A 23,708-nucleotide genomic window follows, 5' to 3' on the forward strand; every position below is an offset into this window, starting at 1 on the left:
GTTCTCTATGACATACTGGTGTTTTCTTATGTGTGAAGCGACATGAATAGAATGAACTTGATTCCCTGATAATGCCAGATGAGAGTTTTACTATATTAGGCCACTCTCCTGAGATTTAATACTGAGTTAAATTTTTCCACTTCAGAATAATCTTCTATAATTATGAAATTCAATTTTTTATTTTTAATCCATAAAGAGAAGATAAAAGAAACAATATAAACACATACACACATATAAACACTCACATAACTATATATATTATACAACTTTATTTCAAATATGCCAATTTTAAAATTTATCAATATACCCACCATGATTCTTTCTGAGTGATATATCCACAAATTCATTGTGGGTTCTCTAGAGAATCCTCTTAGACCACTTCTCTCAGAGTCTCTGCAGCTGCCTGCACTGTGAAGGCTGCAACAGAAATCTGTCTCTTCACTTCTTCCCAGGCCTTGGAAGGGTCCCCTTTGCTTTCAATATCAAACAGAGCATCATAAATTCCTGGAAATGACTCCCCTGCATACTTGTTGTGGCTGCTTGGAGCATAGATGACATGCCTGTTGATAAAATCATTTGCTGTTTATTAGGTAACCAAATGACACACAAGAGCACTCTGCAATTCCTGGATTGCATATCCCTATAACAATTTGGAACAAGTGACTTGTCAACCGAACTTTCAATTTCAATCATCTCTGAAGACTAGTCTATAAAAATCTATAGTAATTAATTGTATTTTTACTTCAAACAGATAACTTTAAGTGATTCAGTGCTACAATAGTAACAATGATAATAGTAACCACAGCAATCATGCTTGGTATTAAAGTGTTTACTTACAATTTTTCTAGTGCTTAGAAATAAACTCTACACAGTTGGTATTAGTATTTCACAGAGGAGGAAACTGAGGTCTGAGAGATCAAGTAACTAAATTATTTCTCTCAAGGCACATAACAACTGCTCATTTTTTAATATACCACACTACCTCCTAAATTATAGCACAATTGTGATCATTACAATCTTGTTTATGCTCAGCCAACCCTCTATTGTGTTTTCTTCTCTTTGGTCCTTTTTCAAACAGTCACACTACCATGTTAGAATACTTAATGCATAGTTTGAAGAATCATCAAAAACAATTTTGTAATGTTCCACGTGACCAAAAGAATGTTTTATAGGATGGGCTAAGACAGTTCATGTAATAGCCCTAGAAGAGAAGGACAAGCTCCAAAGTAAAGATGTAAATAAGACCAGAAGTAGTAACTCATGCCTGTAATCCCATACATCGGGGAGGCCAAGGCAGGAGGATTACTTGAGGCTAAGAGTTCTAGATGAGCCTGGACAACATAGGGACATCCTGTCTCTACGAATGAAAGTACAAATATTAGCTGGGCACGGTAGCATGTGACTGTAGTCCTAGCTTCTTGGGAGGCTGCTGTGAGATTGCTTTAGCCCAAAAATCTGAGACTGCAGTGAGCTATAATTGTGCAACTGAACTCCAGCCTCGGAGACAGAGTAGGACTCTGTCTCTTAGGAAAAAAAAAATGGGGAGAGGGTTGAGGAGTGACAGATAAAAATATGCTGCCATTGGTGATCCAGTCAACCTGTTTGGAAGATGCTCTTATTCCCAAACCTGACCCTTTGATAATCCCTAGAAAGAAAGTTAGAGCTAATTTTGGCTGTCCAGTGATCTAACTCATTCTGCAATATTTAGAAGATCAACTGTAATCCCAGCACTTTGGGAGGCCGAGGCGGGTGGATCACGAGGTAAAGAGATCGAGACCATCCAGGTCAACATGGTGAAACCCCGTCTCTACTAAAGATACAAAGGATTAGCTGGGCATGGTGGCGCGTGCCAGCCTGGGAAACAAGAGCAAAACCCCGCCTCAAAAAAAAAAAAAAAAAAAAGAAGATCAACAAGGGGACAGTCATTAGGAGGAAGTGAAACCTCTAAATAGCAACATTAGGAAAAAGAATAAATAAATATATATGTATCATACACATTATATATAGAGACAGATGTTTGGATTGTGTGTATATCTAAGCACAAATATATTTAAAATAGGAAAGGAGCTAAAATTATACAAAACTATAATCATGAATTTATATTTTTTCTGAGAAAATTAGATTTTTATTTTCTCCCATGTCTTTCTGGATCTTCTATATTTTCTAAGTAAATATATATTATTTAATAATCAGAAACAAAGATACTTAAAGACACAAAAACTATGTTACATCATATGAAGAAAGGATACAACTATCACTTACTACATATATTTTGAAATTTTCTGTTCACTTGCAAGAAATCAACTACATTTTTCCACAGTGAAAAAAAAAATAAGATAATGTGATATTATAGAAGGGAGTCATATTTTTTCTTACCTATAAAAAGGCCTGTCTGGTAACCCTAATGGATCAATAAATGCTCGTTCTAGAAACATCAGTTGATCATTCATCATTCTTAACAATATTGGGCTGAGAAAGAAAATAAATAGAAGAACTTCATGAACATATGTTTCTACCCAGAAAATAAAAAATTCAGAACAAAACTGAATTTAGTTATCTCTGGGGATTGGTTCCACGACCACCCCCTACACCAAAATTTCTGCAAACTCAAGTCCTGCAAGGAAGACATGTGTATGTGAAAAGTCGGTACTCCTCCTCTGTGGAATTAACAGGGTGAAAATTAACAAACTATCAAACAAATTAAATTAATCCCTCAGTATAATGATGCAGATTTAAATCTTAAAAGTACTTAAAATTATACCTTTCAAGTGATTTTCAGAATGGCTTAAGTACAACATTCTCAGAGTCTGATAGGACTTTCTGGATTGACTTGCTCTGCCTGAGTGAGGAAATGTAGCTATGTCTGTGGTATCCGAAGCCACATCTGATCTCCTTTGGGTTAGCTGCCCCCAATATAACTCTTATCACATGCTAATGCCCCTTTGACATCTTAGTCTTCATATTAAGACAATGAGATAGGCAATTATATAAACTAGAAAATGTTTATGAAGCACATGGCTAGTAGTACAAATGAAATGTAACAGTTTTGGTTTTTTTAAGTTTCTATAATTCTCTTACTCTATACTTTTCATTAGTTTCTCATTAGCTACATCTGAGGTTCTCAGATTGAAGCTCACAGAATGAGCATCATTCTGTGATAAAAGTTCTAATGCATCAAAGCTAAAGGGCTTGATCATAGCTCACTACAGCCTCAAACTCCTGGGCTCAAGCAATCCTGCCACAGCTTCCTGAGTACCTAGGATTACAATGAATAATACTGAATTTTCCATCTGCATTTGCTTGCTGATGTGAAATCTACAGATAGAGATGGCTCATTGTATTAACTGAAAAAAATTCATGTATAAGTGGATCTGTGCAGGTCAAATCACTGTTGTTCAAATGTCAATTGTAAATTTTAAATGTATGTAATATGCAAATGAACAATAACATACATAGCTACCGTATTTTTTAAACTGCATAAAATACTATACTGCTCAGGCTTATAAAAACACAGAAACAGCTGTATGTGCCAATGGGAAAAATAATAGTGATTTTTATTTACACTGGCATAATAATTAACTGATAAACCCAGATATATAAATATAACAAGATTTTCTTCACCTTAGGTATCCTAGTAATCTACTCACTGAAGTAACATCAATATTAAAATAAAATGACCTGCTAATATTCAGCAAGATGCCTGGTAAATTATAAATATTTACCAAGTGATAAGTAACAATATTCCTTTTATTTTTAAAGTTAAACTTATTATGAACACAAGAGATGGTGATTACTTCAGTTTTTCAACAATATTTGTATGTCTCCTATGTCAAACACTCCCTGCTTTTACAGACTTACATTTCAAAAGCAGTGTTGGGGTTCTTATTGCAATAAGAATAATTCAATATAATTAAAAGTTTATCAGCAAGCCCTGAATAGTTCAATAATGAGTTAGTGAATTTAATACACCAATTCTGTCACAATTTAATGAACTAATGAGAAACAATCATTTCAATAAGGAAGCAAAATCATCTTATTCATTATTTTTTGCCTTTTATAATTTTTACTAACAGCATTTAGTTATCATTTCCTATGTGCCAGTTACGATTCTGAATGTTTATAAAATATGTGTTTTTTAATCTACACAGCAATTCTGCAAGTTGAGCAGAGTAATAGCCCTGTTTTGTAGATGAGATAATAAAGGCTCGGGAGTTAAATAAATGACTTGACTAAATTTACACTAGAAAGTTTTTAGAGTGAAATAGGAGGTCTATATTGTTCTTTCAACAGCACACTGTTGATAAAAGAAAAAATAGGAATCACTTAAACCCCCATAATTTGGATTTGAGCTATTTTTAACATTTATGTATTTAGCATCATGAATTCAGCTTCTGTGATAGTATAAATGTAAATGAAACATAATACCTGTTAGCAACTTCCAAAAACAGATGAGGCAATTGAATGAAAGATAATTTCAATACGATGCTATGGGTTTCTGAATCAAATTCACAAAGCATTGCTACAAATACAAAAATTCATGTGGCTACACACACGTAAATGCACACACACAAATACACACACTTTTCTTTCTCTGTATCCTGTGTTAACACCTTATATTCTTTAATGGGGCAAGAAGTGATACAAGAAAAGCAGGGTGAAGACATGTCTCTTCTGTAGATTTCAAAGTTTTGGTTGAGAAATTCAATATACAGTTTAATTTACTGTTAACATGTGCAATTCACTGCTCAGGTGTTTCAGAATTTGTAAATACCATAGAGAGAACAGGATGTATCTTTACTATCATTTAGAGAAAATAAAACAAATATAGAAATACTATAGGAAGGGAAAGCTGAGTGTGCTAAACAGTATGTGTTCTAAACAAACGACATTTCAAACCATGGGGCATTTTCTCAGAGGGAGAAAACATTTTTTTCTTTAAAATACAGAAAGAAAACCAGCTTTATAGAATACATGGTGTTTGGGATATCCTGAAAATGTATTTCTCATTGTTGACATTTTACTCAATATAAAAATTGTAAAGAATTATAGAGAATAAGAAAACAATTATTCTAATATTCCCCAAAGGATAACACAGTTATTAAAATAATTTTTAAATTCCCTTTAAGATTTTTCTATTCATTAAATAAAAATTAATAAAATTGTATTTATAAATTTATAAGCTTTTTGCTTAGAATATTTTATTCTAAGTATCTTCTTAAATTGTATTTCTGATAATCTATTTTAATGATTATAAAATGTTCAAATTGGAGAATATCAAATTTTTAGTAATTTCTCTTCTCTTAGTCATTAGGTTATTTCGAATTACTTGCCATTATAATTTTATACTTCAAATCTTTCTCCAAGCAGTCTTTCTTTTCTAAATTGAGACATTTTCCTAAGAAATAATTCAAGAAATGAAAATACTATGTCAAAGCACAGAGCTCTGTGACATCTCTTGAACACTTTAGCAATATGTATCTATCTTTTTCAGAAAGGCTAAAATAATTTATAATGATATCAGAAAAGCATGGAGAGCATATGCTTCAGTGTACCAGCTACAGCAATGGGCACAACCAAGGTTTAAATTGCTATTAATGTGTTATAAAAATAAGATCACATTACCTTCATTAGTATTTCTGAATTAGGCATTAGTGAACTGCAATATTTTGCTATATTTCTTTACAGGTGTATCTTTGACAATATTTTTTAAATTGTCTTGTTTCCTACCAATATTTTCAATTTGTTCTTTTGGACTGTTTAATTCAAAAAATATTTTTATAATGCATGAATTACTCTCTTTTCACTTTTGCTGGAATATAAGTTTTCAACTTTCATTTTTCATTTGAATATTTTCATATTCTGACCATTTTAATGGTCTCAAATCTGATTATATTATTTCCCCATTGCTTCTAAACTTGGCATCTGTCTTTCAAGAAATTTTTATTTCTACTAAATAATTCTTTATGCCCTTTGTTTATGTTAGCATACGATGTGAAGTGCAATTCTGAGTTTACTTTTATAGCAGGTACTAACATAACTTATACAATATTATGGTTGAGTAATTGTTCCCCATTGATTTTTGCTGTATGCTTTACTAATACTTCCATATGTATCGATGAGCCTACTTCTAGATGATCTAACCTGATCTATCTATGTATCCTAACATCAGCTCCTAGGAGTTTGATATTTATATTATGCTCTATTTAATACACAGATGTGTACCCTCAAAATTCTACTTTAAAAATTACCTTACTATTCTCACCAAGTATTCTTCCTTCCATCTTAAGTTTTTTTTCAAATTTTGTTGTACTTGTGTAATCTTACACAAAATTAATCCTAAATGTTTAACATTTCCAAAATAATAGCTTTACAAATTTTCTATTATGGATACATAGACTTTTGCCAGATGTAAGTGGAAATAAGGAGCTCTGTATGGAGATAATGACAAAAAAATAGGTAGAAAGAAATCATGCTTTGAAAATTTAATAGTCTGGCTGAGTTATGATGTACAGATACTGAAACAATAAGAGATAAAAATGAAGAAAGCTGGGGTCACACAGTGGAGGACCCTCAATGTTAAGCAGAGTATACTATAACCAATCAATTGACAGGAGGGAGAAACTGACATTTCTGAGCAGCACAATTTCCACTCAGAATGTCGAATATAGATCTTCTGAGATAGGGCAGCACTACATAGAATGTGCTAGAGTGGAAAGACAGAACACAGCAGGAAATGGCACGTATATACCTATAACAAATTTCTGAACTTAAAATAAAATTAAGCAAAAAAATAGCAAGAAAATCCCAAAGTCAATTCAGCAACAGTGATGTTACTTTCCTTTTAATTATATATAATTACACACACACACACACGTGACAGTGTGTGTGTGTGTGTGTGTGTGTGTGTGTGTAGAACATACTTGCTTTTGTCAAAGTCCTGGAGTCTCCCACTGAACTTGGAAGCAATTTCTGTAAAATTCTGTATTGCAGAAAAAAGTGAATCTGAAATAGAAATTGAGATCATCAAATGCTTAAAGAACATAATTTCTAATGGCGTTGTTCTATAGTTACATAAAGGAACAATATAGAAGCCATACTTTGTGTTTACAAGGTATTTATATTTTTATATTGTAATATGTGAGCATTCATAAAATGGAAAATACATTTATAGACATAAGCAGAATACTGGATCACTTGAAACAGCAATAAATGACCTAAGATAGCCCATTATATTTTGGAGATTAATAGAACAATAGAGATGATGAATTTGAAAAAGGAATGGTAACATACCAAATGACACATTGTATGTGTTCATTTCTGTTGGATAGTTCATATAAATATAGTAGATTTCATCAGCATATTTTCTTAAAACTAAAGCATAATCTCGACAGTCAAAAGGGATCACTATGGAATTAGCCAGTTCAAACACCATTCCTCCTCGAACCTGGGCCACAGTGAGGTGATATTTAAACATCGGATCATAAAACTTTTCCACCAACTCATATGTTTCATAGACACTGTGATACAGTGGATAGCTGCTGAGTTTGTTTGTTTCCTACAGAAAGAATAACAAAACATATTTCTTATAAGATAGCTTATAATAAAAGGATTAGCACCATATTTACTATTCATGTTAGTAAGACTGGCCAGTGATGGATCAAGGAAAGTCTTAAGCATTCAATAAGCCACTTCCTAAAGGGCTCATATTATGATACGTAAACACACTCCAGGCTTGTGCCAATTAAATTATGTGTATAGGATATAAGAAACACCATTTAAAAATTATTTCAAAGGGACAAAATAGGCTTGCCTCTAAGAATGCAGAAGATGTGAAAATGTCTTAGGAATCTGAACAAAAAAGACAACACAATGTTGCATTTGGGTAAAAATAAGACAGAGTTGTTAAAGGCAAGTAAATAAGTATTACACAATATTATATAGGAAAAGACACTACATCGTGTAATCACTGACATTCCATGGATAAATGACCATCTGACAAGCAGTGAGCTGAAGACTGGAGAGTGTGAGTGGTGAGGGGTACCATAGTGGATCCAAAATTTCACTAAGGAGAGAGAAGAGCTGCCCAGACAGGTGTCCAAAAAAGACTAGGCATAGAAGGAAGGACTTTTCAAACTGTGAATTGCTGGTTTATCACTTTAGACCATTTTAAGATGCTTAGTTTTTATTATTAATATAAAAGGACATTGTATGTAATGATGTGTTGAAGAGAATGGGATTCTGGAATTATCCTGCCAGGGTTTGATGGGCTTCAGGACTTATTACCAAAAACTTTAGGTGGTCATTTGACTTTTCTTTGTTGTAGTTTTTTTCATAAGTAAAGTGTAGACAATATTAATATTTATCCTCACCATCACCTCCTATATTACTCTGCCCAACTTTCTACCTGACAGACAGGAGATTGAAGACTTTCCCTCTGGGAAGAATAGCCATGAGAAAAGGCTTACAGAAACTTAATGTCAGCTGTAAATCACCAAATGTCTTTTCTAAATTTGGAGTTGAGCTCCATCTCATATTATTGCAATATTCTTATTGGAATAGTTTTGAATGAACTCTTCCTTACCATTTTTACAAGCATGAGAATGTTTTTTCTTTATAACATAAAATTTAAAACGGAAGAGATATTAGGATAGAAATATTACTTATAAATATGGACATACTTATCATAAAAGTTGACAAAGATTTCATGTGATAAACAGAAATCAGGGGTGGGATGAATATGAAACGGAGGTAAGCGACCACTGTTTTTAATTATAAACCAGTGTTCTTATAAAACTACTTGACATTTTATAAACTGTTTACCCATGTTACTTTGAAGAAAATGAAAACCATATATCATCGACAACAAAAGAAAAGGCATCATGACTTTTACACATTCGCAGAATATTATACTGATATGGTTTGGCTCTGTGTCCTCACCCAAATCTCACCTTGAGTTATGATAATCCCCACATGTCATGGGAGAGACCGGGTGGGAGGTAAATGAATCATGGGCAGTGTGTTTTCCTGCACTGCTCTCGTGATAGTGAATAAGTCTCATGAGATCTGGTGATTTTATAAAGGGAAATTTCCCTGCACATGCTCTCTTGTTGGCTGCCATGTCAGATGTAACTGCTCCTCATTTGCCTTCAGCCAGAATTTCGAGGCCTTCCCAGGCTTCACAATGTGGAACTGTGAGTCAATTAAACATCTATAAATTACCCAGTCTCAGGTATGTCTTTATTTAGCAGCGTGAGAACAGACTAATATATATACCATTTTTCATTTGTTTAATGACTTGTTATTTGTTTCATAACGGGAGAATAGTAAGAGATGGAAATCCAAATATGCCGATTAATTTTGAATGATAATGGGGAGATGCTGATTAATTTTGAATGATAAGGGGGAGAGTGAAGTCAAAGACAATTCCTACATTTCCAACTTAAATGACTGAGTGCAGTGCCACCAAATGAAACAGGAAATATGTTTAAGGGAGTACACGGATGTCCACATTTGCAGACATGAGCATTGATACCAACTGACACTTGAATTTAGGGTAGGAATACCAGATATAGGAGTTATCTTATGTAGCAGTGACACTGTCAACCACTGAGACATCACCTGCACTTTCAAATTTCTCTATTCTTCTAATGCTGGAGTCACTTTTTGGAGTCACAATTATTCATTTAGTTAAAATATATTCAGAAATAATCTTGAATAATTGGAGATACACTTACCCAATTTTTAGTATATCGTGCTCTGCCTGAAGCAATTCCAAGTCTTTGGAAGAACACCTCAAAATCATTTCCAGATCCCAATTTGCTAATCCTTTTAGGGATAAAATAACAGAATTGCTTCAGAGTAATTTGTTCATTAAGTACAGATTACATGCCCATTAAACTATACTCCATTCTTGGTATTATAAATACAATTTTAAACATACAGCTTTAGATATGCAACAAAAATGTGAAAAGGAATTTAATTTTGATCACAAAATATCTAATTCTATAAGACTTGTGTAGGACTGACTACTTTATGTCACATTTTGTTAAAGGTTTCTAAAGTTGGAAAATCTTTAAGATTATTTCATTCCATTTATCATCTTTTATTTGTTGTACATAATAGACTGAAAAGAAGCAAACATTTTGCAGACAATTTGGACATAAATGCTGCTGTTAATAATATAAATAATTTGTGCTGTTGACATTGGTAATCTCAGACTACTGAGATATTTATACTTGTGTTGTTTTTGAAGACACAATTAATATTAAAGTGATGCTTCTTTTTTGTTACACTAAGCAAAATATTTGTTAACTATGTGATATTCAGACAAAGAATAATTACAGTGTGATGAGGTGACAAAAAATGAGAATTACTTTTCACCATTATCTCCATTACATGTTGAGCATCCCTAACCCACAAATCTAAATTCTGTATCAAAACATCTCATGCACTCCCAAAATATATACACCTACCGAGTACTCACAAAAAATAAAGATTAGAAAAATTAAAAAAAAAAAACCAGAATGCTGTAAAATCCAAAAGGTTTTGAGCACCTACATGATGCTGAAAGGAAATGCTAACTGAAGCATTTCAGATTATGGATATTCAACCAGTAAGTATAATGCAAATATTCCAAAATCTGAAAAAAATCCAAAATCAAATACTTCTCATCCCATGGATTTCATATGAGAAATGACCAATCTATATAATCTGTTGAAATGTACCATGTGTATATATTACATATTCTAAAGAGAAATCTTGTTCTGATGTCCTGCAGGTTTAACTTTAAAACACACAATAATATTTGATTTGTGAACCAAAGGAATGCTTCTCCTTTATCATATTTTAGACCATTTTGAAAGTTATTTTTTCACTTAATGATTGAAAGAAAATATGCTTTTATTTTCAAAACAATCCCACACTGAATTCAATGGAAATTTCATTTGTTTGTTCACCTGGGTATGCCACTGAAATCGGGGGAAGGACTTTTTTCAGTCCAGCTTTCATAAAGAGATTTGCCTTCAAAGTCTTCATCAGGGCTTTTCAGCTACATAAAAGAAAAAAAAAGAGAATGCTTATAACTCAGATATATTAAAAACTAAATGTCCATTAATCAAAAGTGAATAACTAAGCCACAGTTCAGCAAAAACAAGGATGCTATTCACCCATTAGCAGTCATTAAGAATTATAATACATTTCTGACAAGTGGGAAAATACTCATGTTATTATATATAGGTTGAACTATATTATAAAAATAAATGTATGAAGTGCATAGCATAAACAGGCCACACCAAATTCATACCAAGCCATTGTCTTTAGATGAATGGTATAGCATATGATCTTTCTGTTCATTTTTCTGATTTAAAAGAGACTACATTCAAAACTATTTCTCCTCTCACAACAAAGAAAATAAAAAGAAGCAAGCTGGTTAAGGGAAAGTATTCATTTTATATTGTTTCTTGCCAGTAGAGTTGCCAAAGTCTTTTAATAATATATAATAAGCTGTAATTTTATTTCGTTAATTTTTTATTGTAATTATGTTAAACACGGGGATTTAAATATGCGTTCTGGTTTTGCAGATGGGAAACCTAAGGGAGCAAAACACGACCTGCTAATGAATTTGAGACTCAGAGCATTAGAAGTTGTGCCAAAAATATTTAGTAAGCTAAACTAATTAATGTCCCATAGTTATTTACAGGTAATGGAAAAATATATGGTTTAAAATATTTTTATTTTATATTTAACTAAAGTCATATGTATTATTTTTCAATGAATATAATTCAAATAGCTTACAGAAAAGTTCAGGAGCACAAGTGCAGGTTTGTAATATAGGTAAACTTGCATCATGGGGGTTTGTTGTACAGATTATTTCATCACCTAGGTATTAAGCTTAGCACCCATTCATTATTTTTTATAATCTGCTCTCTCTTCCAAACCTCCATCTTCCTAAAGGCCCCAGTGTGTGTTAATTCCTTCTGTGTCAATGTGCTCTCATCATTAAGCTCCCATGTATAAGCAAGAAGATGTAGTATTTGGTTTTCTGTTCCTTCATTAGTTTGCTAAGAATAATAGCCTCCAGCTCCATCCATGTCCCTGCCAAGGACATGATCTCATTCGTTTATATGGCTGCATAGTACTCCATGGTGAATTTGTACCATATTTTCTTTATCCAATCTATCATTGATGGATATTGAGATTGATTCCATGTCTGTGCTGTTATGAATAGTGTTACAATGAACATACACATGCATTCATTTGTATAATAGAATGATTTATACTCCTTCAGGTTTGTATCTAATAATAAGATTATTGGGTGAAATGGTGTATCTGTCTTTAAGTCTTTGTGGAATCATGACGCTGTCTTACACAATGGGTGAACTAATTTACACTCTCACCAATAGTGTATAAACATTCCTTTTTCTCCACAACCTCTCCAGAATCTGTTATTTTTTGCCTTTTTAATAATAGTCATTCTGACTAGTTAAGATGATATCTCAGTGTAGTTTTGATTTGCATTTCTCTAATGATCAGAGATGTTGAGATTTTTCATGTTTCTTGACCACATATATGGCTCCTTTTGAAAGTGTTCATGTCCTTTGTCCACTTTTTAATAGTATTGTTTATGTTGTAAATTTGTTTAAGTTAATTATAGATGCTGGATGTTAGACCTTTGTCAGATGCATAGTTTGTAAAAATATTTCCCATTCTATAGGTTGTCAGTTTACTCTGTTGACTGTTTTTTGGTGGTGGTGGTGGTGTTTTGGTTTTTGTTTATTAGTTCATTTGCTGCTCAGAAACTCTTTTGTTTAATGTTATACCAGTTGTCAATTTTTGCTTTTGTTGCAATTTTTCTTGGCATCTTTGTCATGAAATCTTTGCTCATGCCTATATCCTGAATGATACTACCTATGTTTTCTTCTAGGGTTTTTATAGTTTCGGGTTTTTCACTGAAGTCTTTCACCCATGTTGAGTTAATTTTTGTAAACAATGTAAAAAAGTAGTCCAATTTCAACCTTCTGTATATAGCTAGCCAATTATCTCAGCACCATTTGTTGAATAGGGCATTCTTTCCCTATTGTTTTTCATCAGGTTTGTCAAAAATCAAATAGTTGTAGGCGTGTGGTCTCATTTCTTGGTTCTCTATTCTGTTCCATTGGTCTATGTGTCTGTTTTTGTACCAATACCATGCTGTTTTGGTTACTGTAGCCTCAAAGTATAGTTTGATGCCTCCAGGTCTGTTCTTTTTGCTTAGAATTGCCTTGGTATGCAGGCTTTTTTTTTAAAATCTGTTTGTCTTTTAATGGATCTATATGAATTTTAAAACAGATTTTTCTAATTCTGTGAAGAATGTCAGTGATAGTTTAATAGGAATAGCACTGAATCTATAAATTACTTTGGGCAATGTGACCATTTTAATGATATTGTTTCTTCCTATCCATGAGCAGGTAATTATTTTCCATTAATTTATGTCATCTCTGATTTCTTAGAACAGTGGTTTGTAGTTCTCCTTGTAGAATCTTTCACCTCCTGAGTTAGCTGTATTCCTAGGTATTTTATTCTTTTTTTGGTAATTGTGAATGTGTGTTGATTTGTGACTTGTCTCTTGGCTTGCCTATTGTTTGTGTATGGAAATGCTAACAGGTTTTACACATCAATTTTTTATTCTGAGACTGCTAAAGTTGCTTGTCAGTTTAAGAAGCTTTTGGGCTTTCACAATGGTTATTTCCTGGATATAAAATCATGCCATCTGCAAACAGGAATATTTTGACCTCTTCTTTTATTATTTGAATGAGCTTTATTTGTTTTTCTTTTGCCTGATTACCCTGGCCAGCACTTCCAATACTACATTGAATAGGAGTGATAAGAGAAGGCACCTTTATTTTGTCCTGGTTTTGCAAGGGACTGCTTCCAGTTTTGGCCCATTCAGCATGATGTTGATTGTGGGTTTATCATATATGGCTCTTATTATTTTGAGGTATATTCCTTCAATACAGAGTTCAGTGATAGTTTTTAGCATGAAGTGATGTTCAATTTTATTGAAAGCTTTTTTCTGCATTTATTGAGATAATTATGTTGTTTTTGTTTCTAGTTCTGCCTATGTGATGAATCACATTTACTGATCTGCATATGTTGAACCAAACTTGCATCCCTGAGATGAAGTCTACTTGATTATGGTAGATAAGCTTTTTAATGTGCTGCTGGATTCAGTTCGCCAGTATTTTGTTGAGGTTTTTTGCATCAGTGTTCATCAAGGATATTGGCCTGAATCTTTTTTTGTTGTTTTATCTCTGCCAGGTTTTGGTATCAGGACGATGCTGGCCTCACAGATTAGTGAAAGAGGAGTTCCCCCTCCTAATTATTTTGAAATAGTTTCACTACAAATAGTACTAGCCCTTCTTTGCACCTCTGATAGAATTCAGCTGTGAATCCATTTAGTCCTTGACTTTTTTTGATTAGTAGGCCTCTGTTTAAGAACTCACGATTGGGCCGGGAGCGGTGGCTCACGCCTGTAATCCCAGCACTTTGGGAGGCTGAGGCAGGTGGATCACGAAGTCAAGAGATCGAGACCATCCTGGTCAACATGGTGAAACCCCATCTCTACTAAAAATAAAAAAAATTAGCTGGGCATGGTCGCGCATGCCTGTAATCCCAGCTACTCAGGAGGCTGAGGCAGGAGTAATTGCCTGAACCCAGGAGACAGAGATCGCGCCATTGCACTCCAGCCTGGGTAACAAGAGCGAAATTCCATCTCAAAAAAAAAGAACTCATGACTGGTCTGTTCAGGGATTCAATTTCTTTCTGGTTCAGCCTTGCAAGGGTGTATGTGTCCAGGAATCTATCCATTTCTTCTAGATTATTTTTAGTTTATATACATAGAGGTGTTTATAATATTCTCTAATATTTGTATTTCTGTGGGGTCAATGGTAATATTCCCATTATCATTTCTGATTGTGTTTATTTGAATCTTATCTCTTTTCTTCTTTATTAGTCTAGCTAGCAGTCTATTTTATTAATTTTTTCAAAAAGTCACCTCCTGGATTTGTTAATTTTTGAAGGGTTTTTCATGTCTCCATCACATTCAGTTCAGCTGTGGTCTTGGTTATTTCTTGTCTTCTGTTTAGCTTTGGGGTTTGTTTGCTTTTGTTCTCTAGAACATTTAATTTTAATATTAGGTGTTAACTTGAGATCTTTCTAACTTTTAATGTGGGCATTTAGTGCTGTAAACTTCCCTTTTAATTCTGCCTTAGCTGTGGTCCCAGAGATTCTGGTATGCTGTATCTTTTCTTGATTTCTACTTTTATCTTATTATATGCCCACAAGTCATTCAGGAGCATATTATTAAATTTCCATGGAATTGTATAGTTTTGAGTGAATTTTTTACTCTTGATTTTGAATTTGATTGCATGGTGGTATAAGATATGCTTTTTATTTCAGTTATTTTGCTTTTGCTAATGAGTGTTTTACTTCCAATTATGTGATCAATTTTAGAGTAAGTGCCATGGGTTGATGAGACGAATGTATATTCTGTTGTTTTTTGGTGGAGAGTTCTATAGATATCTATCAGTTCCATTTGATTAAGTGGTCAGTTCAGGTCCTAAATATCTTTGTTAATTTTATGTCTTGAAAATTAATTAATATTTTTAATAGGCTGTTAAAGTCTACCATTATTATTGTGTGAGAATCTAAGTCTCTTTGAAGGTCTCTAAGAATTGACTTTATTAATCTGGTTGCTCCTGTTTTATGTGCATATATATCTAGGACAGTTAGCTCTTGTTGAACTTAATTCATAACCATTACGTCATGCTCTTCTTTGTCTTCTCTGAGCTTTGTTGGTTTAAAGTCTGTTTTGTCAGAAACTAAGATTGCAACCTCTCCATTTTTCTGTTTTCAATTTGCTTGGTAGATTTTCCTTCATCTGCTTATTTTGCTTGGTACATTTTCCTTCATCTATTTATTTTGACCTATGTGTCATTGCATGTGAGATGGGTCTCTTGAAGACAGGGTACCAATAGGTCCTGGTTATTTATCCAGCTTGTCACTCTATGCCCTTTAATTGGTGCATTTAGCTCATTTACATTTAAGATTAATATTGATATGTGTGGATTTGATCCTGTCATCATGATGTTATCTGATTATTTTTCGGACTTATGTGATTGCTTTACCGTGTCACTGGTCTGTGTACTTCAGTGTGTGTTTTGTAGTGGCTGGTTATAGTCTTTCCTTTCCATATTTATTGCTTCTGTCAAGAGCTCTTCTAAGACAGGACTGATGATGACAGATTCCCTCAGCATTTGCTTGTCTTAAAAGGATCTTATTTCTCCTTCTCTTACAAAGCTTAGTTTGGTTTGGTCAAATATGAAATTCTGGATTGGAATTTTTTTTCTAAGAATGTTAGAAAGACATTGGTCCCAATCTCTTCTGGCCTGTAGTGTTTCACCTGAGAAGTCCACAATCAGTCTGATGGGCCTCCCTTTGTAGGTGCACTGGTCTTTCCCTCTAGCTGCCTTTAACATTTTTTCTTTCATTTTGTCCTTGGAGAAGCTGATAATTTTGTGTCTTGAGGATGATCTCATGGAATATATTACTGGGGTTCTCTAAATTTTCTGAATTTGAATGTTGGCCTATCTAGCTATGTTGGGAAAGTTCTCGTGGATTATATCCTGAAATAAGTGTTCCATGTTGGTTTCACTCTACCCATCTCTTTCAAGTGTACCCATCAGTCATAGATTCAGTCTCTTTACATGATCACGTATTTCTCAGGGGTTTTGTTCATTTCTCTTTCAAATATACCCATCCATCATAGATTCAGTCTCTTTACATGATCACATATTTCTCAGGAATTTTGTTCATTCCTTTTTCTCTATTCTTGTCTGCCTGTATTATTGCAGAAAGACAGTCTTCAAGCCCCTAAGATTCTTTCCTTCACTATGTTGCTATGTCTATGTTGCTATTAATACTTGTGATTGTATTGTGAAGTTCCCGCAGTCTTTTCAGCTTTCTTAGGTCAACTCTGTTCTCCTTTCTATACTGGCTATTTGGACTGTCAGTTCCTGCAATGTTTTATCAAGATTTTTTCCTTCCTAGAATTGGGTTACAACCCACTCCTTTAGCCATTCCACTCTTTAGGCTTTGGAGAGTTCAGTCACCTAGGGGTGGAAGCAACTGTCCCTATCCATATTTTGAATTCTAATTCTGTCCTTTCAGACATCTCAACCTCAGCCCAGTTCTGAACCCTTGCTGTAGAAGTGATCTGGTCATTTGCAGGAATAAAGGCACTCTGGCATTTTGAGTTTTCAGTGTTCTTGTACTGATCTTTTCTCATCTTTGTGGGCTTATCTGTCTTCAATCTTTGAGGTTGGTGACCTTTGGATAGGGCTTTTTATTTTTTGTTTTAAACAGCCTGGCCAATTTTCTGCATGGCTGCTGTGTTTGCTGGGGTCCACTCTAATCCCTAGTTGCCTCAGATATTACAGTACCTGGAGGAATCATCAGTGAAGGCGATGAAGCAGCAAAGATGGCAGGCTGCCCCTTACTCTGAGAGCTCCATTCCAGGGATTTATAGACATGTTGCCAGCCTGAACAGACCTGTAGGAGGTGGCTGAAAACCCTATTGGGAAGTCTCATTCAGACAAAAAAAAAAAAAAAAAAGGATCAGGGACTTAGTTTAAAAAGTAGTCTGGCCATGTTTTTGTAGAGCAGCTGTGCTACAGTTGGGGTCCACTTCAGCCCTTGGTTGCCTTAGACACTCCAAAGTCTGAAATCTGGGATGACGAAGTCACCCAAATAGCAAAGATGGTGGTTTGCCTCTCCTACTGGGAGCTCCATCCCAGGGTGTCCTAAAACCTCTGTCAGCCAGAGAACACCAGTGGGGGTAGCCAGAAATTCCAGTTGGGAGGCTCCACCCAGTGATGAGAAATGCAGTTGGGGACCTGCTTTATAAAGCACTCTGGCCACATTTTTGTGAGGCCACTGTGCTGTGCTGGGGTACTGCTTCCACCCCTAGTTGCCTGAACTCTCCAAAGCTTAAAGACTGGAATGGCTAAGTCACCCAAACAGCAAAGATGGCAGCCCACCCCTCCACTCACCACCCCGCCCCTCAGCCCCACCACCACCCAGAGCTCTGTCCCTGGTAGGCACAACTCTGTTACCAGTGACTGGCTGAAAATCCAAACAGTGAGCCTTATCCTGTAAGGTGCTGTGGAATTGCGGCCTGCAGACCACTGCTTCTCAGGTCCCTGAATTCAGCCTCTTTTTTCATAGGTATATATGGGTGTCTAACCTCCTGCTTTTGCTGGAGTTGCAGCTACTTCTGCATGAAGCCTAGAAAGCTGCAATATCTAAAGCTCCTGGGTCTCTGTTGCATGCATGAGTGGTTGTTCTGCCAAGACTCCATGCAGTTTGTTCTGTGTGTCAGACTGAAGGCCCTGGTGGAGTGGGTTGCAAATATCAACAGAAAAAGCATGGTTTTCTGGGTTTTCACATTCACTCATCATTTCCCAGGGCAGGGGAAGTTTCCTGACTTCATGTCCTTCCCAAGTGGGTGTTCGTCCTACCATACTTTTTTCCATTTTCTTTGGGTCGGGTTGTTTCCTTCATTAGTCTCAATGTGAGCACCTGGATGTTTGAGTTGAAGGTGCTGTATTTACTTGCCCCTCCCATTTCTCTTTGTGAGAGCCACACACCATAACTGCTTCTAGTCAGTCATCTTGGCCACTCCTCCATTCCATTCATTTGAAACCAAAGCTTAACGACATTTAAATTTTATTTATAATCCCTATCGGAAAAAATATAACTATGGTCTCACCTAGCCTCTCTCCATGGAAGCCAGCAGCTGGTATTCTTATGAATATTCTTTCTCAATCAATTAGAACATTTAACGATTCCTGCATCCTGAATTAATTGGTATTGCTATACTGAAGAGTATAAACAGGTCGTTAAATTAAGGAGTTGAGCCATAGGATCAAGTCTTGGTTCAGCTACTGTATAAGTTGTGTATGACTTTGGTGGCCAATGTTCTCTGAGCTCAGTTTCACTGTTTTCAGAATGGAGGTGGTAGACATAATGCTACTGATGGGCCACCTGACAGTGGTGTGGTGAGAAATGAGGAAATCTGTGTCCACAGTCTACTAGATGTGATGGTCTATGGTGATGTGATGTCATATTTGTTATATGAAAAGAAGACAAGAAGTTAGAAAACAACATCAGTGTTTAACATAATAATACCTCAAGAAAACACCATTGGTAGAGCTTGAATTTTCATAAATGATATGTAATTATTTTTACCTCTTTTGTTAGGTTGTATACCAAGCTGTACATTAGTGGTGTACAATCAACTCTCAGAGTGTAGTTTCCTGAAAAATAAGAAAATAATAGATTTTAAAGTTTAATTTCTTTCTGTTATGATTTTCTTCAAGGACTACTACTAACTCCCTAGCCAGAATGATTGTTTTAAAACCTGATTATAAGTCTAATTCTCTAATGGCTTCCCATCTAACTCTGTAAAGTCCATCATCCTCACCAGGGCCCATGGTACCATAGATGAAACCACCCCCGGTCACCTCTCAAAGTCTGTATTTCACATTCCACCCAAAAATATCCCTCAGCATCTTTGCACACACTGTCCTTTTAGCCTGGAACATTATTCTGCATTGTATCTGCATGACTTACTACTCCCCTGGTCTCATGTCATGTTTTTCTGAGAGATTTCCCCGATCACCCTACCTAAAATAGCACTCTCTTATCCCTTAATTTTAGCCACTCTCTCTTTCAACCTTGGCTCATATTTCTCCACATTACTCAGCTATTTAACCTAAAACATACTAAGTACTTGTCTTTTTATTATCAGCGCTCCCACTAGACAATCCCACAGGAGAAGGTGCACTCTTGTTTGCTGCCGTAGTGCAGAGCTTAGCACAATCCTAGAATTCAGCGTTTAACCAATCAGTATTTGTTGTGATAATGAATTTGTGAGCCAGGTGCTCTTCTTAGAGCTGCAGTCCTCATTCCTCAGGAGGTCTAGGACTGATGGGTGTGGCAATGAAGTGAAGCAGCCAGGCGAGGCGTTCTTGGGAAGCTAAGACACTGCGGGAGGGGGCTGCTGACTGGGAGGAGTTTTGGGGTAAGGGAGTCAAGACAACTTCACAAACTTTGAAGAGGGGACTCTTGAACTGAGTTTCCTAGAACCAGAAAAACACAGTTGCTGGGGTGGGGGTGAGAATGTATTTGCAGCTAAGGGCATAGCCTGTGCAAATGCCCAGAAATGTAAAAGCACACAAAACACTCAGAGAATAACGACTAGCTTTTATCCCAAAGTCTCAGATCCATGTTTGAGAACAACAAAAGTTGAGGCTTTAAAAATAGTGATATCTCAACAGAATTGTTTATGGAACTTAAAAATTTAATTTTAGAATTCTAAAATTCATCTGGAAGTACAAACAGCCAATATAATTTTTCAAACAGAAGTGCTTATAAGAGTGGAAATGTTTACAAGGGGGAATAGTTTGGCAGCATTTATTACAATTTATCAGAGTGGAAATGTTTATAAAGGGGACTAGTTTGGCAGCATTGATTACAATTTAAACGCACACATTCTAGACCAAACGACTATGGCTCTCTTCCCTCTCTTCACATATGAGAAAAGCTTGCAAATAAAAGAATAGTTACAACAAACTGAAGCAATCTGACCAGCACCTACAGATTGACACAGAAATTGTCCTAGTGAATACAAAGTAGAAGATTTTTGTTGTCTGGTGGTGTTGTTTGTTTTTTAAGGGAAGCAGAGCTGTGTGCTGACATGGAAAGTTTTTCATGTGCTGCTGAATAAAAAAGGCAAGTTGTGTAAGGTGGTGGGAGGCAGTAGAGTGTAGTAGTTAGAAGGATAAAGTTGGAACAGATCAGCCTGATTGGAGTCTAAGCTCAGTCCTTCACTAGCTGTGTGACCTTGGGAAAGTTACTTAAACTCTCTGAGTGTCAGTTTCTTCTTTTATGCAACAGAGATAATAAAAGTATTTACCTACTTATCTCAGAGGGTTATTGTGAACACTAAATAATATTTTTACATGTAAAGCACCTGAGATAGCACCCACTACACTGTTGTGCTTTGTGGAGCTAAATTTTATATATTAATGTCAACATGATGGAAACATCCAACACTGAGGACAGTAGTACCTTTGGAGAGAGGACTAAGTTTGAGAGTGGTTTGCATTGGGGAGTTTTGCTTTTTTTGTAAATTTTACATTTTAACATTAGAAATTCCAGAATATATGATTCTTTGTATTGAGAAAGAAATATTAATACAATGTAAAATATAAAACAAAGTGAGATGACTGGTGTCCCAAACATATAGTACCTCCTGTCTTTTGTTCTTGATTTTGAAATTAATAGAGACACAATGAAGCAATTTCAAGCCAGGGATGATATAAGTAGCAAAGCCTAATGATTGCTTAAAATACATTAAAATATCCAATCTTAAGAAACTAAGGTCAACTATGATGGCACACACCTGTTGTCCCAGCTACTTGGAAGGCTGAGGTGGGGGGATCAATTGAGCTCAGGGGTTTGAAACCACCCTGGGCAATACTAAGATCTCATTTCAAAATAACAATAACAGAATTTTTTAAAAAGTATCAAAAAAGAGAACATTATTCTACATTTCAAGAAAACATATTTGGAGTATTTATTCTGGGTGGGCATGTATATGTATATATACATATACATATATAAAATCTTATGTGTTTTTAGTAGGCGTAATGTTATTAATCAAAGTTAACATTTTTTTGACATTTACTCTGTGCAAGACACAGGTCTGGGAGCTTTGCAAATATAACTTTTTTTAACCCTTGCAAGAGCCTTTGAGATAGGGGCTCGTAGAAGTTCTATTTAGAAGTGAGAAAACTGAGACACAGAGAGTAAGTAACTTGGGTCACACATAAGAAGTCAGGGCCAGGAATGAATCCAGGCAACTGGTGCCAAAGGTCAGGCATTAGCTGGACATCTAGCACTTGCTGTAGTCCCAGCTACCAAGGAGGCTGAGGTTGGAGGATCACTTGAGCCAGGGAGATCAAGACTTGTGAGCCATGATTGCTCCACTGTACTCCAGCCTGGGTTGCAGAGTTAAGAGTCTGTCTCAAAAAAATAAACAACAATAACAATAACAAAACAGAAAAAGAAAAGGCAAATGCCAACATAACTCCATCAAGGTCTCATGTTCCAAATGCTGACATGGCCAGTTTATTAATACACTACAGAAAACATTCTAAAAAAAATTCCCTTTCATTCCTTTATTCCTTTATTTTTTACAACCATGCCATAAATATTTATCTAATAAGATATCAGGAATCCAGGAGTGAATAAGCAAGATACTGTGTGTTCCTTGTTAAGGAATACAGTCTATTATTGTAAAACAAAAACTGAATAATGACAGTAATAAGTGCTACAAAGACATTTCTTCCCCGAAAAAGTAACATTTCAAAGGAGTGTCTAAGGATAAGCATTAAACAGGTAAAGAGGTGCTGGAGTGCAAACTGAGTGTAGAAACAGGAGTGCAATGGCCTGGATGTTGCATACGGTCAAGATATGGAATTAATAGCAGAGCTGGAGGGTAGTGACAATGGACTCTTTCATTTTCATGGAAGTCAATCTGAGATTTCCTTTAGTTTGGCCATTTGCTTATTGAAAGTATTTCCATTCTTCAAAGTCAGCCTCGAATGCCTATCCTATTTGTTAAGCCTTTCCTGAAGTTTCTATTATTCTCTCCTCTGAACTCTCAGAGCAGTTTGATCCTAACCTTTTTAAAGTACCTGCATGAATTATAATTCAGGATTGTTTTAGTATATTATCTACACTGAGTCAGCCACCATGACTGGCTAATTTTTGCATTTGTAGTAGCGACGGAGTTTCACCATGTTGGCCAGGCTGGTTTTGAACTTCTGACCTTAAGTGATCCACTCACTTCAGCCTCCTAAAGTGTTGTGATTACAGGCATGAGCCACTGTGCCCCTCAAATGGTACTGTTTTTCTATACCATTCTAAAGTGTAGAACTCTTTAGGTCCTTGACTTAATCATTCAACAGATGCTTACTAAATTCCTGCTATATATAAAAATAAATCTGCCAGATGAAGCTATGAAAGAATGCTGCTTTTCCGAATTAGTACTCTATACTTCAAAGCAAAAAATATATAAAAAGGAAGAAAGAAAGAAGAATGATGATGAGGAGGAGGAGAAGAAGAAGAACAAGAAGAAGGAGGAGGAGGAGGAAAGAAGAAAGGAAGGAAGGAAGAAAGGAAGGAAGGAAGGAAGGAAGGAAGGAAGGAAGGAAGGAAGGAAGGAAGGAAGGAAGGAAGGAAGGGAAAGGAGGAAAAGGGAAGCAAAGGAAAAAAGAAACCTGCTCACCTAGGGCTCACACAACTCTCAACTAGAGTTCACACACTGTTTCCTGTCAGAGGCTGCAGCAGATTCCCCAACCACATATGAATAGATAGCCTTCCTTGTTAATGCATAATTTATTAACTATGCACTCCTAGTTTTATCACATCTTTTCTTATGAGACCAATGGTATTCACCTTCTATAGAAGAATCAGCATTAATATAGGCCACACCACGCTCTTGAAGGAGTCTTGAATTCTCCTATAATAAGAAAGAAAACTATACACATAAAGTTACAACCCACTCCCCCTCCCCTAAAAAATGAACACCTACATTAAATGTA

At 35.4% G+C, this 23,708-nt stretch overlaps 1 protein-coding gene across 6 annotated transcripts in view; it reads right to left on the reverse strand.

Annotated features, from left to right (window-relative positions):
• Positions 1 to 252: 252 nt before the first annotated feature.
• Positions 253 to 23,708, reverse strand: part of FOLH1 (folate hydrolase 1) — a 58,568-nt gene continuing 35,112 nt past the window's right edge. For all 6 annotated transcript variants that reach the window (XM_078339239.1, XM_078339238.1, XM_009007272.5 and 3 more), the window contains 8 exons: positions 23,563 to 23,626; positions 19,285 to 19,352; positions 10,956 to 11,047; positions 9,735 to 9,825; positions 7,291 to 7,555; positions 6,921 to 7,002; positions 2,377 to 2,469; positions 253 to 560 (listed from right to left, as the gene is read on the reverse strand). In XM_078339239.1, coding sequence (XP_078195365.1) covers positions 371 to 560; positions 2,377 to 2,469; positions 6,921 to 7,002; positions 7,291 to 7,555; positions 9,735 to 9,825; positions 10,956 to 11,047; positions 19,285 to 19,352; positions 23,563 to 23,626 — 945 coding nt within the window. In that variant the 3' untranslated portion in view covers positions 253 to 370. The remainder of the gene's footprint in view (positions 561 to 2,376; positions 2,470 to 6,920; positions 7,003 to 7,290; positions 7,556 to 9,734; positions 9,826 to 10,955; positions 11,048 to 19,284; positions 19,353 to 23,562; positions 23,627 to 23,708) is intronic.

Source organism: Callithrix jacchus, chromosome 10 (assembly GCF_049354715.1).
Source record: "Callithrix jacchus isolate 240 chromosome 10, calJac240_pri, whole genome shotgun sequence".
NCBI classification, from domain to species: Eukaryota; Metazoa; Chordata; class Mammalia; order Primates; family Cebidae; genus Callithrix; species Callithrix jacchus.